Genomic DNA, 22,160 nt, shown 5'->3' on the forward strand with positions numbered 1-22,160 from the left:
TTGCAGCATCGCATCGAGTTATTCAGAAACATTTGTTGCTAAGATATCTCATTCCTAGCTTCAATTGCAATGAATTTCACAGATTTCTTTTCTTTAAATATAAAAGTTGACCTCATGGAGTGTGCTGTGTTTTTATGCAGAGGTCAGATTATGTATTAACTGATCGAAGTTAAAACCAGAATAAAGGCAGGTCTATACTTCACATATCACCTGTACTGTCCGCGTGTGAGGAACTGATGTTATACTGACAAACAACCACGATATTTGTTAGTAGAAAAAGTATGTAAAGTCACGTGACTCGTCAACTGGTTTTCACTTTAGTTGCATTTTTTTCTTCTGCTTCAGGCTGACAAGATAAACCCAGTTCTTGGAATTTGTGTGGTTCATTGAGATAAGAACTCGTGCTGCTACTGAAGCGCCACTGAAAGCTGCAAAACCTGAAATAAATAAGCAAGCAAACAAAAATAACTACTATAATTGGCTTGATCAAATCCTGGAGTGTGAGTATTTGAGAGATGTTTCTTGTCATGAGCTTGGAATATTTGTAAAATATTATACAAACACTAAAGAAAATGTAAATAAGCAGATGGATTATAATATATTCTGATGCAATAAAAAACAAAAGAAAACTCTGGTCTGTGCTTCTGAAAGCTCTGAGTGTGTCTTTTTTCCTTATTAGATAATGCCACAAGAGCCAAGTGATTCAGGTGGTAATGACTTACATAAATAACCAAACAAACTCCAAATTTAATAACTTAATTTATTCCACAACAATGACTTACAGTACAAAAACGATTATATAGAAGAGGATATTTCAAAAATCCAAAAGCAAATTGTTTAATTATGACACTAGCCTTGTTATTATAATATCATAATATAAGGGTAAACAAGTAGATCTTATGTTAGCCTTCGACATGCTAACTAGCTTAACTGTTGCCGTTTAGAATAGCATGTATGCTAGCTAATGTTAGACTTCATGAAAATAAAACAAATACCTAATGTTACATCTGAACTGTGTTTGTTAGTGATTGCTACACTAAAACTTAAGAGGTCCAAGTTTAACACATGATTGTGTAGTCATGTGGGAAGGAAGGGTTGCATTTTGGAAGGGTTGCATAGCTGCAGAGCCACCTTTAGCAACAACAACTTTCTGTATTTCTTTATGAATCACACATTGTGCAGGAGTTTTAGCCCGCTCTTCTTTACAGTGTTGCTTCGATTAGTTGGGGTTTGTGCACATTCGACTTTAATATTTAACATACTTACTGGGGTCTGAAGAGTGTAAGATGTAGCGCTCGGGTTTTTTGCAATTCTCTGACAACTGCAAAGCCTGAACTTGGAGTGAGTTTGCACACCTCCATGCTCCCGACCAGCAAACTGCCAAAACCTCTTCTTTATGTTAATCAAGTGCATTTGATTATCAACAGTTGGCTGTCATGTAACTTGTTAATTCCTATTAAAAAAGTAGTGATATATAAGCTTTCACAGAAGTGTATGGAGTGCTGTGAAAACTTTCTTTTTCACACGACTGCAATCAATTAAGGTTGTTTTTACAATGCCGCTTTAAAAAGATACTTTTTGTAAAAGTTTCATGTCAAGTATTACATTCTTTACATATAAATGACTTTGTAATGCTTCTTTGCTTTTCTAGCTGCCCAAACAAGGTGGGGACATATAATGTAATCCTGACTGTTGATCTAGCTGTAGCTTTAGTAATACTCATATAGGAATGTCTCATTTTGGATTCAGGACAGACTCGCTGGACTATCTTGTGGTTCAAAGTCATATTGCATGTGCAATTTCTTATTTTTACAAGTTGTATTAATAAAATTGGCTATTTTGATATTCCTTGTAACAGTGCTTTGGCAGTCTTTAAAAGGTCAAGTACTAAAAAACAATGCCCTGGATCTAAGCTGCCATGTTTTCTTGATAACCTGTTGTTCCTGCAAAAGCGACGATGAACAGAGCGGTGATACACACACAGATTGCAACTACTGTACTTGTGTGACGCCTCACATGACCAAGAAAACCACCTGACGATACATAAATGGCACAAATCAGCAATGTTTTGGCTGTAACAAGACAGCTATGACTCCAGTCTGTCTCAAGCCTGAGATGAAGTCTTCTGTGTTGGAGGTGGAGGAGGTGCTCGACACTGAAACAATACAGAGAGAAAATAAATGTGGGTTTTAATAAGCACTGATTTGTGTTAGCTCAAAGATATTCAAATCTTCTGTCAGCTAGTCCCTTTAGGAGCCGACACAGCAGATCATCTGTCTCCGTGTCACCCTGTACCGAGCATCCTCTTCTGTCACACCAGCCCTCTGTGTGTCCTCCGTTACTACATCTATGAATCCTCTCTGCATGTGTCCAAACCATCTCAGCCTTTCCTCACTAACTTTGTCTCCAAAATTATCAACCTGATCTGTCCCTCTCATCACAAGCATCACATCTACGGTGCTGTTTCTCTGCATGAAGCGCTACTGCTGCTCACTGATCGCCACCTCTGTACCTTCAACAGCTACCTGCACATCATCCTTGTTGAAATCAGTACCAGAACACTTCTTCTCCATTCCTCAGGCATCCTTTCCAGGACTTCATAGCTGCCCTCACTTCCTCCTTACTAATCCTCTACACTTCCTTTACTAACCACCCATGCTCTCATTTCCTACATTCATGAACTCCTCACAGTACTCCTTCCCTGTCTTGAACACATTTTCTTCAGGTCCTTTTATTTAGGGGCGGGTTTTGATTATGGATTTATCGACAAAAATCGATTCTAGCTTGGATAACGTGATATCGATTCATTAAAATCCTGAATCGATTTTTTAATATAAATGTATTTTGCCCGAAACGCCAGAATCTCAGGTTGAACCTCATTAAATTTCAACAACCACCAAACAGCTAAAACAGTAAATGAGAGCAGAAACACGGATTCTGCACAAAGACGTAAACACAAAGCGCGGACCCGCCGACGGATCAGAATCACTGAGATGTCGCCTTTCTTACCCGACGGCACGGACACGGTCGGGGCTGAAAGCCGACAGCTCGCTGATTCTGGTGTTTCGGCGGGTCCGCGCTTTGTGTTTACGCCCTTTTTGCGCTGATTCTGAAGCTGCAGATTTTATCTCTCTCCAAACAATATTGACTGAACCAGCAGCAAAAGAAGATCCAACCTACGCTTCACATAAACATCGTCATGAACTCACTCTGACTTTTGCTGTTTTGCTTCCACCACAATAAAAATCACACTTCACGCACAGCTCTCTCTCTGTACTTCAGGAACAGTTTCCCATCTAAAAATCTGTTTTCTGCATTATTTGCTTGCTTGTTTTTACTTTTACTTACTTCCAAAAAGAAAACCTAATTTCTGCTGTTCAATACTGAACAAATTTAAACTTTTTAAAATTGTGCAAAATTGCAAAACTCTCAGCTGTGTCTCTAATCAAACCTCTGTAACTTTGCTCTGCTTCACTTCAGCAGCATCAGGTAACGTTCATATGTTGATTAATGGTTTTCTTTCGTTTTTGATCTACTGCAGAATATTTTTATAAAATCCCAGGCCAGGAAAATCACCTTCATGTTTTTCTGTGTTTTATCTTCAGCTACTTTGACACAAAGGCATCTGCTGTGATGCTCACACCTTTGATAAAGTCTCTCAAGAGTCAGCTTTCTTTTTATAGATATAAAAATATGGAAATGTACTGATGCATGATCTGAATTATAATATTTCTGACTGTCTGAGGCAAAATTTCCCCGATTCAAATCGAATCGAATCGTGGATGGAATCGATTCTAGAAATCAGTGACGACACCCAGCCCTACTTTTATTCTTTCTTAGTGTCCAGTCTTATATACAGTTCACTTTAAGCCTTTTCTTTGCCACCTCTCTATGCTGTACATGAACTTCTATCTTATCTTTCTTCATCTCCATGCTTATTATTATAATCCCTATAATTAAAGTCCCTGCTTTCACCTCCAAACTTTTGCCTTTTCTTTGTCTCTTCCTGCCTCTTAAAATGCCCTGTCTGGGCTTGTGCTTCCATCCTCTTCAAATATTTAAAAAAATATGTGCTCAATTTTGGGGTAGGCTTTTATTTTCTAAAAGATACGTGTAGGTGTTGCACCTACTGGTCTCAGTGGAGTGCTGGAGTGCTCAGGAGAGCTGTGGCTGCTGGATCCGGCCTCTGGTGGTGCAATAGACACAGAGTGAAACACCTCAAATGACACATTTTAGATAGAAAACAGAGAAATAGACTCTACCCAGTCTGTTGCCTGCCAGCTTTGATCCCTCCATTAGAGCAGCCTGCTGTTTGTCCTCCATACTGCTCGGAGAAGCAGCGCTCAGTTCTGAATTACAGCCAGGAGCTGAGGGTGTGGCGATGGGAGGGGAGAAAAGGGGCATGGTTGGGGTTGGAAGAGGCTGGAGAGGAAAATAAATATCAGAAAAACTGATTTTTGAATTTCAGAAGATTCTGATTACCAGGATGTAGTCTCACCTCCATCTCCTCTTTTTCTTCCTCATCCTCCTCTTCAGTGTGAACAAGCTCTACCATCAGCGATGGGAAGACGCCGACGTGTCCGTTCAGCTCTCCCTCCCAAAAACCATCATCAACCTGTAAAAAGACTCACTTAGATTTGCAGTCTTCATCCTGAGTGACTGAAGCGAGGTAAAAGCTGGTGGTTGTTAGGGTTTCCCTCCCTTCCTCTGTAGCTTTGAAAGAGCTAAATTGTTATGAGGTGTTTTTTACTGTAAATCGCTAAATAAGCCACACCCTCTATCCATTCATGTAGAGCAGTCATGTTTGTAGGGACAAAAAAACAAACATTCTTAAAAAAAGTATTGCTGTTGGTGCATGATGGGCTCTACGTTGTTTTCTACCAATCCAGGAGTCTGATCACTCCAACGTCCAACGGCAGCGTAGAACACACACCTCTCCACGTGGACGGCGTATCAGGTGTATTAGCGCCCCCTCTTGGAAGGAAAGCTCCTCTGCGCTCTGAGCCTGGTAGGAGTACAGAGCCCTGGCTACACCTGAGACACATCAGAGCACATGGTATAAACTCATATTATGGAAATTGGAAAAAAATACATCTTAGATTCATCTTCTTAATTTATCTTAGTTTTTCAGTTATTTCTTATGACTTTCAGTGACTGAATGAAAATAGACTTGATCCAAGTTTTAGGAAGGATTTGTAGGGCCTGGGTCAATATTTCCCCTCTGAGGTAGCACTTATTGTATACAAAGTGCACAGTAAGTAATGTAACGTCAAGTGCAAGTGTAAACATGGCCACAGACCTCTACTCCCTGGCGTCTCTTTAGTCACAGTGGATGAGGTGGAGCTGAATGAGCTGTCCAGTGGAGTGCTGTCCTCTGCTGGCAGACACAGGAGCTGCACATACCGCTCAGGAACGTAGCCCACCTGACCACACGAGTTACACACCTGCACAGAGAACATCAGAGTAACCGTTCCAATAAAGTGCATTATACTGTATCACATCAGTATTGTTACCTTCAGCCAGTCCTCCATATCTCCATCCTCGATTACTTGAAGCTCCTCCCCTTCCATGATTGACAGCTCATCTGATTGGCTAGCCTAAAAGAGATAATTTTCCATTATTTAACTGTAAGCCTGTTAATGCAGGTTATGAAATAGCTGCATGAATGCAAAATAATGTTATTACTCTATAGTAACATTATAGTGATACAAACCTAAAAAATATAACACAGACCTGCTTATTTTATGAAAACATCAGTTCACTGCTATATGCAAAGTCTGGTCCAGCTTTGAACAGCAGGACCCCAGAGACATTCGCTCAGTCTGTCCTTTTCTACATCAAGTGCTGTGTAGAGAATGTGACATCCGTGTTTTTGCTAACCAAAAACTTTGGATGATGAGTGAAGTACAGGCTCTGATCAGAACTCGGGACAGTTTTCTGTGAAGCGCTCCTCCAACCTAAGGAGGGGTGCAAGCAGCATCCCAGGGGATGTGGTTAAAGCCTGCACGGACCAAATGGCAGAGATCCTCACTGGGCTGTTCAACCTCTTCCTGACTAATGTCACCATTCCCACCGGTCTGAAGGGCTCCACCATCATTCCCATCCCTAACCGATCTACCCACCAATGTCATCGTCAAGTATGCCAATGACACCACTGTGGTTGGGCTCGTCTCTGATGGAGATGTGACAGCGTAAAGGGCAGAGGTGGAGAACTTGTCCTGCTGGTTCTCAGAAAATAACCTGAAGCTGAACGTCCTTCAGGAGGCACAGGCAGGTCCACCCTCCTCTCATTATAAATGGAGAATGGGTGGAATCTGTCTCCACCTTCAGGTTTCTGGGCACCCAGATCTCAGCTGATCTCATCTGGATCCACAACACCAACACCCTGGTAAAGAAGGCCCTGCAGCGGCTGGACTTCCTCCATGTCCTAAAGAGGAATAACCTGGACCAGAACCTGCTGCTGTCCATCTACCGCTCCTCAGTGGAGAGCCTCCTCTCCTACTGCCTGGGTGATTCATACCCAGGGGCCACTACTGAGAACAGGAAGGCTGCGCAGAGGGTAATCAGCACCGCCCAAAAAATCATTGGCTACCCTCTATGACCCGTGGAGGCCATCACCAGATCCTCCTGACTTAAACTTCTTTTTTGTTCATTTCACATCTCCAACATCTGGGTCCTCATTATGACCAAACTGTAACATTTCATAGAAGTCTGCTGATATTCTAAGGGCTCGAGGATGCTTTGGGGTAGCTGATGAAGGACCTTCTTGCTTTGATGCAACAGTGCTATCCACTGCACCACTATGGCACCAACAACAGCCTTGAGCATCTTGTAAACACCTTAACAGCTCTGCTTCAGACTTTGTACAGATCTTTTAGACTCATTGATTAATTGAATTTGCTAAAAAAAAGTTTTAAAAAGTGTGTGTGTGTGTGTGTGTGGGGGGGGGGGGGATGCTGATGATCACTACCTGATAGCTGTAAATACCTCTGCAGGCTGCAGGGTAAACACACACTCCAGATGCTGACACTGGATCTGTGAAGATCTCTCCATTGTCATCGTAGTCCTCAAAGTCAGTCAGCTCAAACTCATCCTCCTGCAAAACAAAGGATTTAAGGGTGTCGTCTCCACTCTGATCCCAAGAATATTTTTAGAGCGTCTGCAAGACACGCTGAGTGATAAAACAGGTGTCATCCAACAAGCATACACTGAAGTTAATTCTGTATCTGAGATAGTCTTTAGCACAAGTAAAACTTAAGGTGTAACACAGAACTGATTGACAATTTATACCATGTACTCAAATGAAGTGGGGTCATTTTTGACCCCAGAGGACAAAAGGAGTATTGCGTTACGAGTGATAGAGGCCTCTAAAGAGGACATGCAAGCCACCATGTGATGAAAACGCAGCTCAATCTGTGTGTTTGTTTGTTTGCATACTGAAAAGTCTTCAGTAGACTTCCTCTGTTCGCTGAGATGTCGCTCTCTCTCCAACTCCTCTTCCACCTGGTTCATGGCAGCGTGAAGCCATTGTTCTGTTCCTGGTGTGCTCTCTGACAGCAGGGCCAGGCGAGCCTCGGCCTTCGCCCTGTTCAGCTGAAAAACCAGGAAACTTAGTTAGACACACACAGACATGTGACTCTGAACCCCGAGTCGCACGGATTCTGTGTAACTCGTGAATTTTCCTGAGCTTTGGTTTGGTCATAAGCTGAAACCAAGCTGATTTTGTGTGCCTCGGTTAAACTACCACGATCAACATCAAAATCTAAATCCTTCTGAGACAAATTCAATTACACAGACATGACATCTTTCATATTTCAGCTATTATAATGTAGATTTCCAGATGCTGTTATTATATATTGCCAAACTCATTGTCCCTAATATAACCCACCGTCTGTGTTATTCACTTCACCTCTCTGTGCTCATGAAGTTATGCCTGATTGGTATGGTATTGGTGATGTCACTGCTGTGATGTTACAGGGATAAACTCTGCTCAGATTCAGCTAATGATATAAAACTGATCAAAACTGATACAGCACCAATTTTTATTTCACCAGTGCAACGGATTTTGTCCTTTGGAGCGTTTTTAATCTGACGATTGATAGTGTTGATACTTCGTGGTATCAACACAAGTGCAACACTAATTATCAGGTTATCAGTGTTTACGTAATGCACCCTTAAAATTTAAGGATGCAGTTAGAAATAAAAGCATGAGCTTCTGTGGTCATGTTTGTGCTTTGGTGTGTGTTTTTGGCCCTTTTGGCCGTGTCTGGTGGTCATTCAGCCTGCTTCAGTACACCCAGGAAGAGTCCACAGTATTTTGATGCTGATGGACAGTTTCTAGCAATCCAGGGCAGCATGCCTGAAAGTTCATCAGAAGTTGCCAGAGCACTGGAAGCCAAGGACCAGATGCTGTCAACTACCCCAGAACAATTTCTTGTGAGGGAACAAGACTTCAAAAAAGCCAAAGGATCAGCAGTATGGAAAACTGTCCTGGTAGTAGCCATCCTGCTGGTGTCTATAGTGGTATTACTGAGCACGGCCTACTGCCTGTGTGTCTGAAGAGGAGGCAGGATCTACTATCAGGCTTAGAAGGAGGGTTATGCTTAAAAAAAGGAAAAGTTTTGTAGTAACTCCCACAAAAAAAATGTGAACCACATTGGTTCACTATTCAACACTGTCCGGTGCGCATACTTCCCCCTGGTCAATTTCCGTGTCAGTGGAACAGAAAGTTGGGAGCAGAATGACGTAGAAACAGAAAACTTACTGACTATACTGGTGAATGTTGGATTTTGAACTTATAGGCTGGAGACACTTTCAAAAACAAGTACCTTGGCTTTCCTGACGCTCTCCTGTACCTCTGCTATCTTCTGCTCCACACTGAGCGCCGTCTCCCCGGATAGGAGCTTCAGTCGGCTCTCTAACATCTGTAGAGCCTGATGAACCAAAGCAGATCTTAAAGTTAAAGTAATGCAAAAATATACATTATACAGGAAACCAGAAAGGAGCCACTGAATCACAATGGTCACGGTTCTTCCTCTAGTTTCTCACCCTCTCTCCGTGGGCAATGATCTTGTGGTCTTTAGCCACCTTGGCAGTCCATTTCTTAGCCTCCTTCACCAGGCAGCCCTCTTCTTCTGAACCACAAACTTCCTGCAGAACTGACACCTATGAAGAGGAGCACCAGTGACCACAATGTGAATTTACACAGAGTCTTTTTCATTTGAGTATTTCTTAGTTTAGAGTATAGTCCCGGTTTATTACATTTCAGTGAAAAAAACCTTCTAATTTACTAAAAGCTTAACAGCTTTAGTTTGTAGTTCATTTTAAGATATAGACTTTGTATGAATGATAAAATAATGTTTTTAAATACAAAATTCAGTATTTGGCAGTACAGAAAACTTTTGGAATGACCAAGAACTAACATGGAGTTTGCATTTGAAAAAGTAAATGATCTGTTGTAAAATCCTTGCCAAATAAAGCTTGTGGATCATCAAGAATGAGATTTCCAGGTTGGGTTAATGTCCCTGTGTTACTGTTAAAGACAGAAACAGAGGAGGGGGGAGAAGGAATGTTTGCAGGGGGTGAGAGAGAAAGAAAGGCAGGAGCAGTGTTGGTCAAGTTACTTGAAAAAAGTAATCAGTAACTAATTACTGATTACTTCCCCAAAAAAGTAATCCTGTTACTTTACTGATTACTTATTTTCAAAAGTAATTAATTACTTAGTTACTTAGTTACTTTTTAAAAACACGATTTACAACCTGAACAGGTGATAAAGCGATAGATCTGTCAGGCTAATTCTACTTTTTCTGCATAATCCATCATACAAAATGTAATCAAATGGAAAAGTCTCTTTTTAAAACTTGTTTTAATCTTTTAAAATTTTTAATTATATGCAACATTCTCTGACTAGAAGAAATTAGTTTAACATTTAAACCTATTTTCTGCACATAAAATAAAATATTTTTTGTGTTTACACTCACTCTTTCAAATAGATGCAAGTAAAACACAGCAGAAAATAAATAAAATCAAAGACTCAGCGGTCCTGTTGCTCTATTTTCACCTGTAAAGCAGGAGTGGGGCAGGCGGAGGTTTACCCTGGTGCAGGTGAGCCGCAGCGGTCAGTGGAAGAATCCGCGAGTTTCTCTGTGAGTTTCCCATTACGTCGTAGCTACTCGGTGCTTGCTCGGAAGTTTAGGGGTTTTTTTCGCTGTAAAAAGAAGTTTTCTTCCCACGCACAACGGACACTAATGTTTTTGTCACTTTTTATGGAATCAAACTCAAAGTAAGGTCAGTACTTCCACGCTTTAAACGCTGACGCTCATACTCTCTCCCACACTCCATATATGATCCATTGTTGATCTGCACACAGCTGTTGTCACGAACGTCGCACTCGCTTACGTCACTGTCATGAGACACTCTCGCAAAAAAATCAGGGTTTTAGTAACGCAGTAACGCAGCGTTCCTACGGGAAAGTAACGGTAATCTAATTACCGTTTTTGCAATAGTAATCCCTTACTTTACTCGTTACTTGAAAAAAGTAATCGGATTACAGTAACGCGTTACAAGCAATGCGTTACAGCCCATCTCTGGGCAGGTGTGGAGGTGTGAGCATGGACTGGTACAGGGAGAAAGGTGGCTGATATCGTGGAGAGAAGGCAGATATACTGTTTGTGGAGAGTAGATAAGTGCTAGAGAAGAACCATTTACCAGTTCAGTAACAGTGTTATTGAGATGAAGAGTGAAGACACGATCATGAGTTTAAAGAGTGATGAGCAATGTTGCCAGTGCCAATTTATTAGTCCAATCCACAACGGTTGGATGTCAGAAGAGAAAGAATAAGAGTAAACTGGTTGAAGTAGTAAGTGAAGGGACCAGGGGTGAGGTGTGGGATAGGCAGGATGTTAAAGAGAGAAATGGAAAAGGACAGATGGTACTGAATTTTCCAAAAAGGATGGAAACGGTTGTGAAGAAGGAGGGTCTTATGCCATGTTCACTTAAATTGCTTTGAATGACTTTCTGAAGCAGGTCGCATTAACTGTGTCTACATGCACAATGCAATGAGTTACTACCATGTGATTTTCTGATCAGATATGTGCATTGGGCATTGAGTGAGCATATAATGCAACCACACTCTGGTTCAACTGCTGTACTGTAGGCAAGAGGAAATTGCAGCGGGTGGGGAGGGCAGCGGGCGGGCAATTGGCACCCCCCTCAGAGACATTTATACTGGCAGACTTCAGCAGAAAGCCAGCATCATTATCAAAGACCCCTCGCACCCTGGACCCCCCCCCCCCCACACCCCCCCTATCGCCCGGTTAAACAACAGCAGCACGTTTAAGCTTGATCAGCTGTTGTTAGAATTTATTTAATATTAATTTCTAGTATCAGCTGATGTTTGCTGGAGCCACAGCTGTAAAGCTGCTGGTCATGATGTGGGTTTGGTTATGTGGTGAGAGGGAAACATGCAGATGAAACCAGGAGATGTCCTTACTGAATCATCAGAGCTGAACAGGTGATGGAGAAACAGGTTTAACCTGTTTGAAGGGAAGTTATGAACTGTTTCTGAGAGACAAATAACACCAGGATCCTTTTCTAAGTAGCTGACAGCTGGTAACTGTGCAGGGGCGGGTCTAGCAAAGTGTTGCCAGGGGGCCAGGTAGGGCATTAACAGGGAGAGGGGGGCACAAAGAAATATTTTTCTTTCTTATTCTCATTTAAAATCTCTAGTTTTTGATTATTATCTGAATCTTACAACCAAAGTTTTTATCTAATGTAAAATGCATAGAAATCATACATATAAACCAACAAGACAGTATCACTGTCACAACAGCGTTTGTTTTCATTCAAAGGCTTTATGGCTTTGACCTGGTGGGCCGGTCTCTAGTCAAAATGCCCGGGCTGATTTTTTTGTCCCCGTCCAGCCCTGATGTGTAAGTATATATATGTAAGCGTGTATGTGGAAATATGTGTATGTACGTATGCATATATGTATGTATATATACATATATATATGTATGTATGTGCATGTATGTATGGGTGTATCTGTATGTTTGCAGGTGTATGTATAACTTGTACATATCTTTCTTGTGTAAATGTATTCTATTCTATTCTATTCTATTCTAAATTTTTTGCCAATGTTTGCCAAGTCAAACATTTTCTCTCATTGTATTAAACTGAGCCAAATATGCAAAATATCTCAATATGGAGCTCATCACTAAATCTCTACTACAATTTGTGGACTGTCACTGTGACACTTGGACTACAGTCAGTATATCTGCCTTAGACACACCTTGTCACGCAGAGCAGGCTGGAAGGTAAATTCAGGGGTTTTGCTGAACGACACCGAATCTTGGAGAAACTGCTGAACATTTCTCTCTCTGGTCACCTGCAACACAAAAACTAATTAAACAAAAGCAGTTTACACCATCCTCAAAGAAACAAATAACTCTCATTAACAGCATCGCTGCAAATTCTGCTGAATTTTTCACAAATGCTAGAAAAGCATGAACAAAAATACAATGTTCTCACTTCTACCGACTTTGGATGAACACCTGAAAGTCAAATGTACCCAAAATGTCCAGGGAATAACTCTGAACTGGCAAGAGAGTACGGTCTAAGGGGAACATCTCGAGATTTATTCAGTTTCTCCCGGTCTAGAGTTTACTATCTGCAGTGACAGATTTGATTTGGTTACAAACAACATCTACACAAAGTCCACACATGAAACTGTTTGTGCCATTTCTGTACATCTACATGTAAATGATGCTTCTCACATCATGTGTGCTGGATGGTGAACTTATTTGTACAAGCAGCTGGATGTTCAAAGAGTATTGTTTCTAAATGTGGTCATCACGGTTTCCTCATAGTGAGGAGGGTCTTACTATGAATCTGTCACAATGCATTATTTATTCAGGCTAATCAGATTACAGTTTATTTTACTTCTTATTCATTCTCATTATTCACTTACAAAAATAAAACTATAAATCCTCACACAAGGTATCAACTTCACGAGAACTCTATTTTAAGAAGACATGTTTAACATGACGATCCAACACTGTCACAATTTACAACATAGACAAATGTGAAATGGGACTAATCACAGATTGAACCAATCATTTGCAGTCTGATGCCCTGTGATGACCAATGACCATAGGTGTCAATTAGGGATGGGCCATATCATATCGTTCACGGTAATACCGGTATAATGTTTGGCAAAGATAAGAAAATGAAATATTGCGATAGAATATGGGTTAAACGTGCATGCGCAGTGCCTTTGTTTTCATATGCACATGGCGGAAAAAGCATGGCGGCGACGCAGAATGAGAAGGGCGAAAGTGGATCGTTGAATGAAACGGATGAACCAGAATTGGTTTGTAAAAATGCTGCAACTTCAGTGGTGTGGAACTGGTTTAGCTTTCACCCGTCAGATACACAACAAAGCACTATTTTTGGTAGCACATGCTAGCGGGCCGTCGTTATTACCGTGTTTTTGGGAAAATAAAATCAATCCTTTGATTTTTCTGAAAATTGACAGTGCCCCTTATAATCCCGTGTGCCTTATGTATGAATTCTGGTTGTGCTTACTGACCTCGAAACGATTTTATGTGGTACACAGCGCTCGAAAATCTGTCAACTGGTACGACTTTGCTAAGCTACAAACCCGCACCGCTTGATGGATTGTCGGAGCATTACGGCTATCGTAGGCAGGAGCCTCGCGGAGTGATACGTACTGTGCTTCAACATAATATTACCGTGTTGTGTGTGTATAACCTCTTTTTAAGTTTTGTGGATATTATACATGGTTATGCTGAGGATATGTCGGCCAGTTTCCACTGGAAATGCCTTTTGGTCAGCAAGGAATTTGCATTTGCACAGTTAAATTTTTATATAACTTTAATGCACATAAAAAACAGCTGCTTGTTGAAGTGAAAATACATTGATGTTTTTTATTTTTTGCACTAATAAAGTTGTGGAGTTTTAAAGTGTTTTGTCTAGTGTCAATTATATCATCGTTATCGCAAATTTTCAAATGTATATCATGATAAATATTGTTGGTCATATCTCCCTGCTCTAGTGTCAATAGACATCCAGTATATAAAATATACAAAGCATGACAAAGCATCTCATCTCTCTTTTTTGTAGTTCATATATACAACACCAACCTTTGCAACACTGTCCCACACTCCGCTGTACTGTTTGTGTGTATGAAGACAGCAGTCCATCTCAGTCCCACACAGCAGGGTGAAATGGCATCTCAAATCCTCATAAATATCACCATCCATTTGCTGAGGAGGTCAAACACTAAAGGTCAGTTTTTAAACATTTTCTACTGAGTTTCTGCTGAAGACTGATCCCCTATGTTATGTGTGTTTTCTGTAACTCTGTGTTCTCCTTAAATACAGTACAGGCAGCAGGCTAAACGCTACATGGCAAAACAGTCATTCAAACACTTGTGGTGACACTAGTTCCTTAAAAAAGTAGCCATGAAGCTTTTTGTGAAAGGACATTTTGATCCATTCCATCTGTAAAAACGTCGATATCGAGGAAATAAATGTAGCTGTGTTAGTGTATGTGGATTACCTCCATAATAAATGGTAAGTCGTTTGTGTAGTAGTGCTGCCGATGCGCTCTGACTGCTGCTAATGTCAGCAGATACTCATTACGAACTTCAGTCAAGCGGTCATCACACTCTTTGAGTCTGGCAGTGAGCTGCAAACATGTAAGTGAGCACAAACACAATGTCACACAAACAGGCAACATTTATACAGGTCTATAATTCAGCAGTGTGTGCTGTGTAATAACCTTTTCATTCCACTTCACAAAAACACAGCCTGCATCCCAGGGGGTCAACCACCACCTTGCTCAGGACCCCAGTGCCCGCCCCCGTGGGGGACGGCCCACAAGGTGGTGGAACCAAACTGACGGCCAAGCCTGACACCTTCTTGTTGAAGTGCTGTAGCTCATTTGGGGTTTTGTTTTAATCTCTTATTGTGGCCCCGCCCCTGGGAGACCCTACCAATGACCTCAAAAGGAGTCTCGGAAAAATAGGAGTCATCTGATTATGATGCCTCCTGGGATCATTCTTTAGGGTGTTTTGTTGTTTATATCCTAATGCAGAGGTGGCAAAAGTGCAGATATTGTGTACTTAAGGTGAAATACAGATAATAAGTGTTAAAAAATACTCCGGCAAAAGTTGGACTACTGATTCTTTTCTGTACTCAAGTAAAAAGTGAGAAAGTACAGACTCAGATTAAGATCTTTGAAGGAGTTGCTTTTGTGTAAACGTAACTGAACCTTATATTAATGTAATAATAAAATAATATTATCAGATAAAAATACAAACTTTATTCTAGTCTCAATTTTAATTCTAATAAATGTACTCAGCTTGAGTATTTTGAGGAAAGGAAACCAGAACTCATGAGAGGTTAAACATTTAGTCTGATCTGGAAGCAAATGGACATACTGGGAGAGGAATCCCAGAACACCCAGCTTAGCCTGCTGCTACTATGACCCAACATTGGTTAACAGGAAGAAAATGGATGGATAGAGTGATAATATAATTTTGGTTTGCATTAAAGGCAAGGGAACCTAGAGAGATTATCCTGGGACAACTCATAATCACAGGGGAGAAACCACTTTACACCAGGACACAGTTCAGCATAGAAATAAGATTTCAGCAGCTCATTTATCCATACCTTTGTGGTCGTTTTATGGAGTCCTGTTTTAAAGTGAAAAATTCCATGTTCACTTTTTCTAGCTCTGGAACAGAAAGTGAAATCGTATTTATGTCATTCAAGACAAGAGAAAACTACAGCACTTAACATATTGCTTCATATTTATTTTAATGCTCTATATACATGTAGTGGGAGTTGTGGGAAACGTTCAATCTGCAAGCTGAGCTCTTATTGGCTGAACTCCCATCGGCAGTAGTAACTTTTTTACTGTTTTATTAAAGAAGTCGTGACAATAATATTAGTAATAGTTTAAGAGTACAAGTGTAGAATAAAATATATAGAAGTGACAAACATTGTTCCAAAATGTATTTAATACAACCTTAAAAATCAGACTTTTAGTTACTTTTAAAATATTTTAAAACAAAATGAAATGCTGGCCAAAAGTCTTAGCAGAAGATTCAAACCTCCGTATTGAAACACAGACCTGGCCTGTGCATCTGCAGTTTTCTCACGTGCAATACTGGCAATGTGACTGAAGTCGTGGTAGCACTTCTTGACCCTTTGAAGTTCCCGTAGAGCATCCACCACTTCAGCCTGCACCCTCTGCAGCCCTTCCAGGCCCTAACGCACATATGCACACAACCCAAAGGCATCAGATTCCACTTGCATAAATTTCATACATTTTTTAAGCTAAATTAAACTGAATTCTATTTATATAGTGCCAAATCACAACAACAGTTGAATTGAGGCACTTTATATTGTAAGGTAAAGACCCTAGAGTAACTGAGAGAAAGCCCATCAATTAAACAGCCTGGTTTAAACAAGCGCTTTGACAATATTGGGAAGGAAAACCCTTTAAACAGGAAAACGCCTCCTTCAGAACCAGGATCAGGGAGAGGCAGCCATCTGCCACAACCGTTTGGGGATGAGGGGAGGAAGGCAGGAAAAAAATGTTTCATTATTTGAGTGTTGTTTAGAAATGTTTAATCTGTGTGTCCTGTCTCACTCTCTTAGCACGGACATCCTTTGCATTGCGGAGACTTTTGGAGACTTGCCCACTGAGTCGACGGTATTCTTCTGCAGCGAAAAGTCTCGATGCCGCAGTCTGAGCTGTAGCATCGACCACAGATCGCCACACGCTGAACACACTCCTGAAAGCACACAAACTGCATTCATATCACCACCAACAGACACCTTCCACAATGTCAGATACTATTAACACACACAGGGTGGCCTTTTGTAGCAATACTTTGTCTCACCAATCACTGCATTATTAGACACAGAGAGATAGAGAGATTAAAGTGCAACACCCATTCATTTACACACTGTTGTGTGCTTTAATCTTAAAGCCTTTTAGACTCCTCACATCCACAGATCACCAGTTAATTAACCATGCATGTCTGTTTTGGGAGATAGCCAAAGTACCCAGAGGAGACCCACACCAAAGGGTTTGCAAACCTTATTACAGACACATGGATAGATAAAGTTGAGCATCATCTGCACATCAATGAAAATGTATGCTATGTCTTCTAATGTTACTGCCTAAGCGAAGCATGTATAATGTAAACAGAACCGATCCTTGCACAGAACCCTGTGGAACCTCACTATGTTAAGACGACTCTCTATTTACATCAACAAATTAGAGTCTCTTAGACAGATATGATTCAAAACATTGCAGCTAAAGCGTGCTCTAATCGCAGTAATAAACCACTGAGATGAGTCCACTGTCAGAGGCCACAAGAACATCATTTGTAGCCTTTAAAGCTGTTTCTGTGCTGTGATGCACTCTGAAACCTGATGTACATTAAAAGAGATCATATTTAAGATCGAAGCATTAATTAATAGTAGGACTTGGGAATAGGGTCTAAAAGACATTGGAAGTAATTACTGAAGTTAACTCAGATCAGCTGCAGTCGACATATATTTCAATAGTATTGAAAGTAGTTGAAGAGAAACCTTCAGTCAATAATGAATAGCAATAATGAATCAGTAATCAATAGTAAGGCGGTCTAGCTTTATGGAGGGCTGTTTTATAAAGCAACTCTTTTTTCAGGCTAAACGATGCTCTTCTAAATTGGTCATAAGCCATTTATTATCTGCTATAAGGTGCATGTTTGAGAGGTTTATTCTAGAGAGAGCCAAGTTATTTCAACATAAGCATCAGCACATTGCTGATCTAAAAGTATTTTATTTCCTTTGGTAATAACTTTTGTTCACATATTAATAATATTACATATAATATTATTCTGCTTTATGTACATTAAGTAATTGAATGCAGTTCCTCAAATGGGCAACAAGTCAAATGTGATATATATATATCAAGAGATTACGACAACAAAATATTTCCACATTACCACTGCTGTCCAATTACTCTTTTTTCACAAACTACAAAAAAGTTCTTGCAGAATCATCCGTTTTTCTTAACATGTCTGTTTTGCTGATGTAACTTCCAAACAGCAAAAAGAGCCAATCGAGTGTTTGGTTTTTCAAAGTAAAATCAACAATCAATAACAGCTGTTAAGAAGATTGCATGCTGTAAAGTTGTGTAGTTACCCAGAAGTGATGGCATCTGTATTTCCTCTCTGCCAGTCTCTCTTTTGGTACTGGACAGCTAACCTTTGAAGAGCCTGAAAAAACACAAGAAAAAGTGCATCCTCTATAACATCCAAAGTAACTTTCCTTACACAGGGATGTAATAAATGTAATAAAATGTGTCAATTGGGTTTTTCGTTTTGGTAACTTGTTAAATGGACTGGCACTTATATAGTACTCCTCCTAAGAGCCTCCTTCACACATACAGTCACACAGCCTTTCAACACTATCACACACACACTCACAGCCCAATGGATGCATTAGGGGAATTACAGGCTCAGTATCTTACACAGGGACACTTCAGCCCGTGGACTGAAGTAGCTGTGATCAAACCACCGAGTATTATTACAAGACCCACTGGACCCTCTGGAGATGGAGCTTACCTTCTTACATTAGGGTTTTTGTAGCAAGACAAACATAAACTAAACTAAGAAGCTGGCGCTCCTAATTTTGCTGTTGTAGCCCCCTGAGATTTGCTACATATTCCCTTTGGCTCTTTCCACCGGGCAGCTCAGTTTGCTTTTTACAGCTATAAATGTTGTAATATGATCAATAGTTGTCAGTGTTAACGATTTAATAGTATTTCAGCAAGGGTAGGAGAATGCTACCTTGTTGTCCTCTAACAAAACCAGGCACACATGCATGCATGCATACAGACATACATCCACTCACATACTTTTCAGATGTTCTACGTGAAACATTCTACACCACGGTGTGAAAACACATAAAGCTCTGAGCTGAAACCAAGGAGATTTGTAACATTAAGTGAGAGAAACAGTGACTTTGTCCTCAGCAGAGACACTCCACAGCAAACCTACTTCTGTGGTTTGTACCTGACTGAGACTAGGTTAGAAGTCAACCTTCAGACTGCTGAACATAGACCGTCCCCTTTCCAGCTTGGTGTCAAAAAATCCTCTCCATTTAGGTACAAGGCCACACATGGGGTAAAAGATGCACGCCTGAGCCTTTCAGACTCTGTGACAAAATATGGTGGCTTGCTAGTATTAATGTAAACCCTGCAGGCACCTTAATTTTAAACTGCAGCTCAAAACTGCAGAGGCAAAATCTTCTGAAACTTCTGTAACATCCTTTGAAACTGTGCCTAGCATGCAGCTAAAATGCAACCTAACCCTGTCCCTGCACCTAAGTGGTTTGCTGACTACCTGATGTGCAGCAGTAGCAAAGTAATAACACTTTTCGGCCTAGGTAAACTAGACTCACACAACTACCTCTTTGCCAACACCGTGGCATCAAAAGCCAGAACAGCAGCAACAAATGTAGCACCTTTATACCTTCAACACCTTCAGCCCGAGGTAGAAACCACTTTGTATTTTTCTCACTCCACTTGAAAAATAACAGGGTTAACCAAATAACCCCTTCCACCCATACCAGTGTTAGTTACTCTCACCAGGTAGGTTTAAAACGTCATTAATTTACATTTTATATTTATTTCCAGGATATCAAATGTCCTAAAAATATTATTATTTTATTACTTTTAGAACTAACCAATAAAAAACAGTAGGACAAAAGCCTAATAAAATTGTGTGCGGACACACACATACACAAACCGTGTATGTGTGCAGACGTCACACAAGTCAAAACCCAATCCAGCACTCAGGTACTAATGTGGGTCTCAAATCAATATATTTTGAGCATTTCCAGTAAACAATGAAAAGTGTCAGTAACAGCAGCAGACAGGACTAGAATAGATCATGTTTACTCACCTGACCGTATTCTTTCTCTATAGCCGCGCGATGCTTACTGAAGGACCTTTGGGAGCAAACAGAAAACAACACATGACACATGGGACATGTGTAACGTAACACCTGCTTATGAGACAGACAGTGTGTCATACCTGATTTCCTCCAGCAGTTCGGTGTCCAGATGCTGTTTGGTCTGCAGCTTGTTGAGCTGCTCTGAGAACACCACTTTCATCTGCTGGCTCTCCTTTACCTGTACACACACGGGGCAGCTGTGCAGTAAGTCTCATTGATAAAAGATGATATTGGTGGGCTTTGTTTTGCCGGAAGTTTTTCAGATTATAACTTCATTGCTGACTATGGTGGCTCCCACTAATGGACACCCGGTAATGTTTGGCCTGACTTGGAACTGGGAGAGGTTCATAAAAAAAACATCCTCCTTGACCAAAGCCTAATGACTAAAACAACATTCACTAGTCTACAGTAGTTGCTGGTTTATGCCACGTTATGCTGTGACAACAAAAAGTGCACAACAACATTTTATAGATTCCTAAAATTATATTTAATGTAGTATATACAATAATTACAATTACAATAATTTTACATAATATAGTTATTGTGACCTAAAATGACAGCCAGGTGCAGGGTACAAGGCTATTTTATAGGTCAAACAATGCTAACCTGTGACACAAATACGATTTAGATAATTAAACCTTATTAAACAGTGTTATGTAATTTTCTGTTGTTGGTATCTCTGTAATGTATCATTCTATTGCTGTATAAGAGAAAAAAAACCCACAGAAAAGTACAGCACCTTCTAGCTGAAGACAACAAATGTTGGAAAGCTTCATTTACATTTCCAATTACTGGAAGTGGTCCCAAACATTAGCTTTGAGCAGGTCATGCACATTACTGCCTATTAACGCGTTTAGGAGCTAGCTTATTCATCAGTCGAGCATTCAGCTTAGTTGTTGTGGCTGTTAACACTTGTACTGAGAGCCAACACCTCAGCTGATACAAACCCAGTAACATCCCAGTTTGTTTCATTTCTTTAGCTTTTGAGTTGCAGGGAAAACAAAAGCTGACAAAACATTCAATGAGGCCAAACATGGCACAGTGAATGATGTCATAAAATAATTATTTTCAGAAAAAGTGAACACCGACCCCGAGGAGTCAGTGTAGTGCAGTGTGAATATTTTACTCATTTACGTCAGATTCTTGGTATCCTTACCTTTCTCGGTGGTGGCTGCATGTTTGGATGTAGGTGGCAGCTGTTCTCTCCGTTATGGCGTTAGTTTGTTGCACTTCTTGTGCACTGTTACTTCCTTTATAGTTTCACTAATGCACATGTGCAACTCTCTCCCTCTCTCTCTCTCTCCCTCCCTCGCGCGCTCTCCCGCGCGCTCTCTCTCAGATTGCTGTTTGGCTTGAAATCCTCTAGAGGGCAGCAGAGTAACACTGGTTTGAAGAGTCCATGTTATTACTAATAATTCTTCTGTATCACCAAAGGAAAGCTGTTGAAAAATAGTAACCAACTAATAATAGTGTCTGTAACGAGGTCTGGGATTTTGTGTCCCATTGCTATGCACATTCAAAAGCTTCCATCAAAACAGCTTCTCTGGAGCCTGCTTGGTCAGGGAGGATGAAATCAGTTTTTCTGTGTTATGCACACAGCATGGTGAGCACTGAGTATTGTGCTACAACAGACGTAAAAATGCTGAACAAAAAATGCGTCCCATACAACTAAACTGTATTCTCAGTTATGTTTACAAGAGTGTTCATTGTTCAACACACTGACTTACTCAGGCTACAGCAGGGGCGATTCTAGGATCAGAGCTTTGGGGGTGCTGAGCACCCAGAGAGGTGCCCAGCCAGGCAAGATCAACTTTACTCGTCATGATCAGACTTCTTCCCCGTCTCTGTCAGTCCCTGCATCCCTAAATGTCTCCAGTTGTCCTGAGTTCCCTCTGACTGTCTCCTTGGTGCATTTAAACCCCTGTTCCTCCGTCCTCATCGTCTGTTGTCTTCGTCTCCGTTATCAGTCATCATAATTTTACCATCTCTGTGCAAGTCTGCAAATTTCTTTATTAAATCATAAGATTCTTAAATTCATCAAGTCTCTCTCTGCCTGGGTCCTCGTCACAAAACATGACATCACTGTTTTGTGCATTTTAACACAATTTAATCCCACATT

General features: G+C 40.7%; 1 protein-coding gene across 1 annotated transcript; it reads right to left on the reverse strand.

Annotated features, from left to right (window-relative positions):
- Positions 1 to 721: 721 nt before the first annotated feature.
- Positions 722 to 21,276, reverse strand: LOC146392976 (F-BAR and double SH3 domains protein 1-like). The gene is made up of 21 exons (XM_084908227.1): positions 21,198 to 21,276; positions 20,122 to 20,219; positions 19,991 to 20,036; positions 18,228 to 18,301; positions 16,681 to 16,825; positions 16,159 to 16,295; positions 15,696 to 15,759; positions 14,581 to 14,709; positions 14,163 to 14,285; positions 12,290 to 12,385; positions 9,049 to 9,165; positions 8,829 to 8,933; positions 7,438 to 7,593; positions 6,971 to 7,096; positions 5,514 to 5,597; positions 5,300 to 5,444; positions 4,934 to 5,034; positions 4,499 to 4,615; positions 4,263 to 4,422; positions 4,131 to 4,186; positions 722 to 2,155 (listed from the first exon to the last, which is right to left on the reverse strand). Exons 1-21 carry the CDS (start codon positions 21,216 to 21,218, stop codon positions 2,105 to 2,107), a joined length of 2,151 nt encoding a protein of 716 aa, XP_084764353.1. The 5' UTR covers positions 21,219 to 21,276; the 3' UTR covers positions 722 to 2,104.
- Positions 21,277 to 22,160: the final 884 nt, after the last annotated feature.

The sequence above is a fragment of the Perissodus microlepis genome, chromosome 2 (genome assembly GCF_051167445.1).
Source record: "Perissodus microlepis isolate ML-2025 ecotype Zambia chromosome 2, ASM5116744v1, whole genome shotgun sequence".
Taxonomy (NCBI): domain Eukaryota; kingdom Metazoa; phylum Chordata; class Actinopteri; order Cichliformes; family Cichlidae; genus Perissodus; species Perissodus microlepis.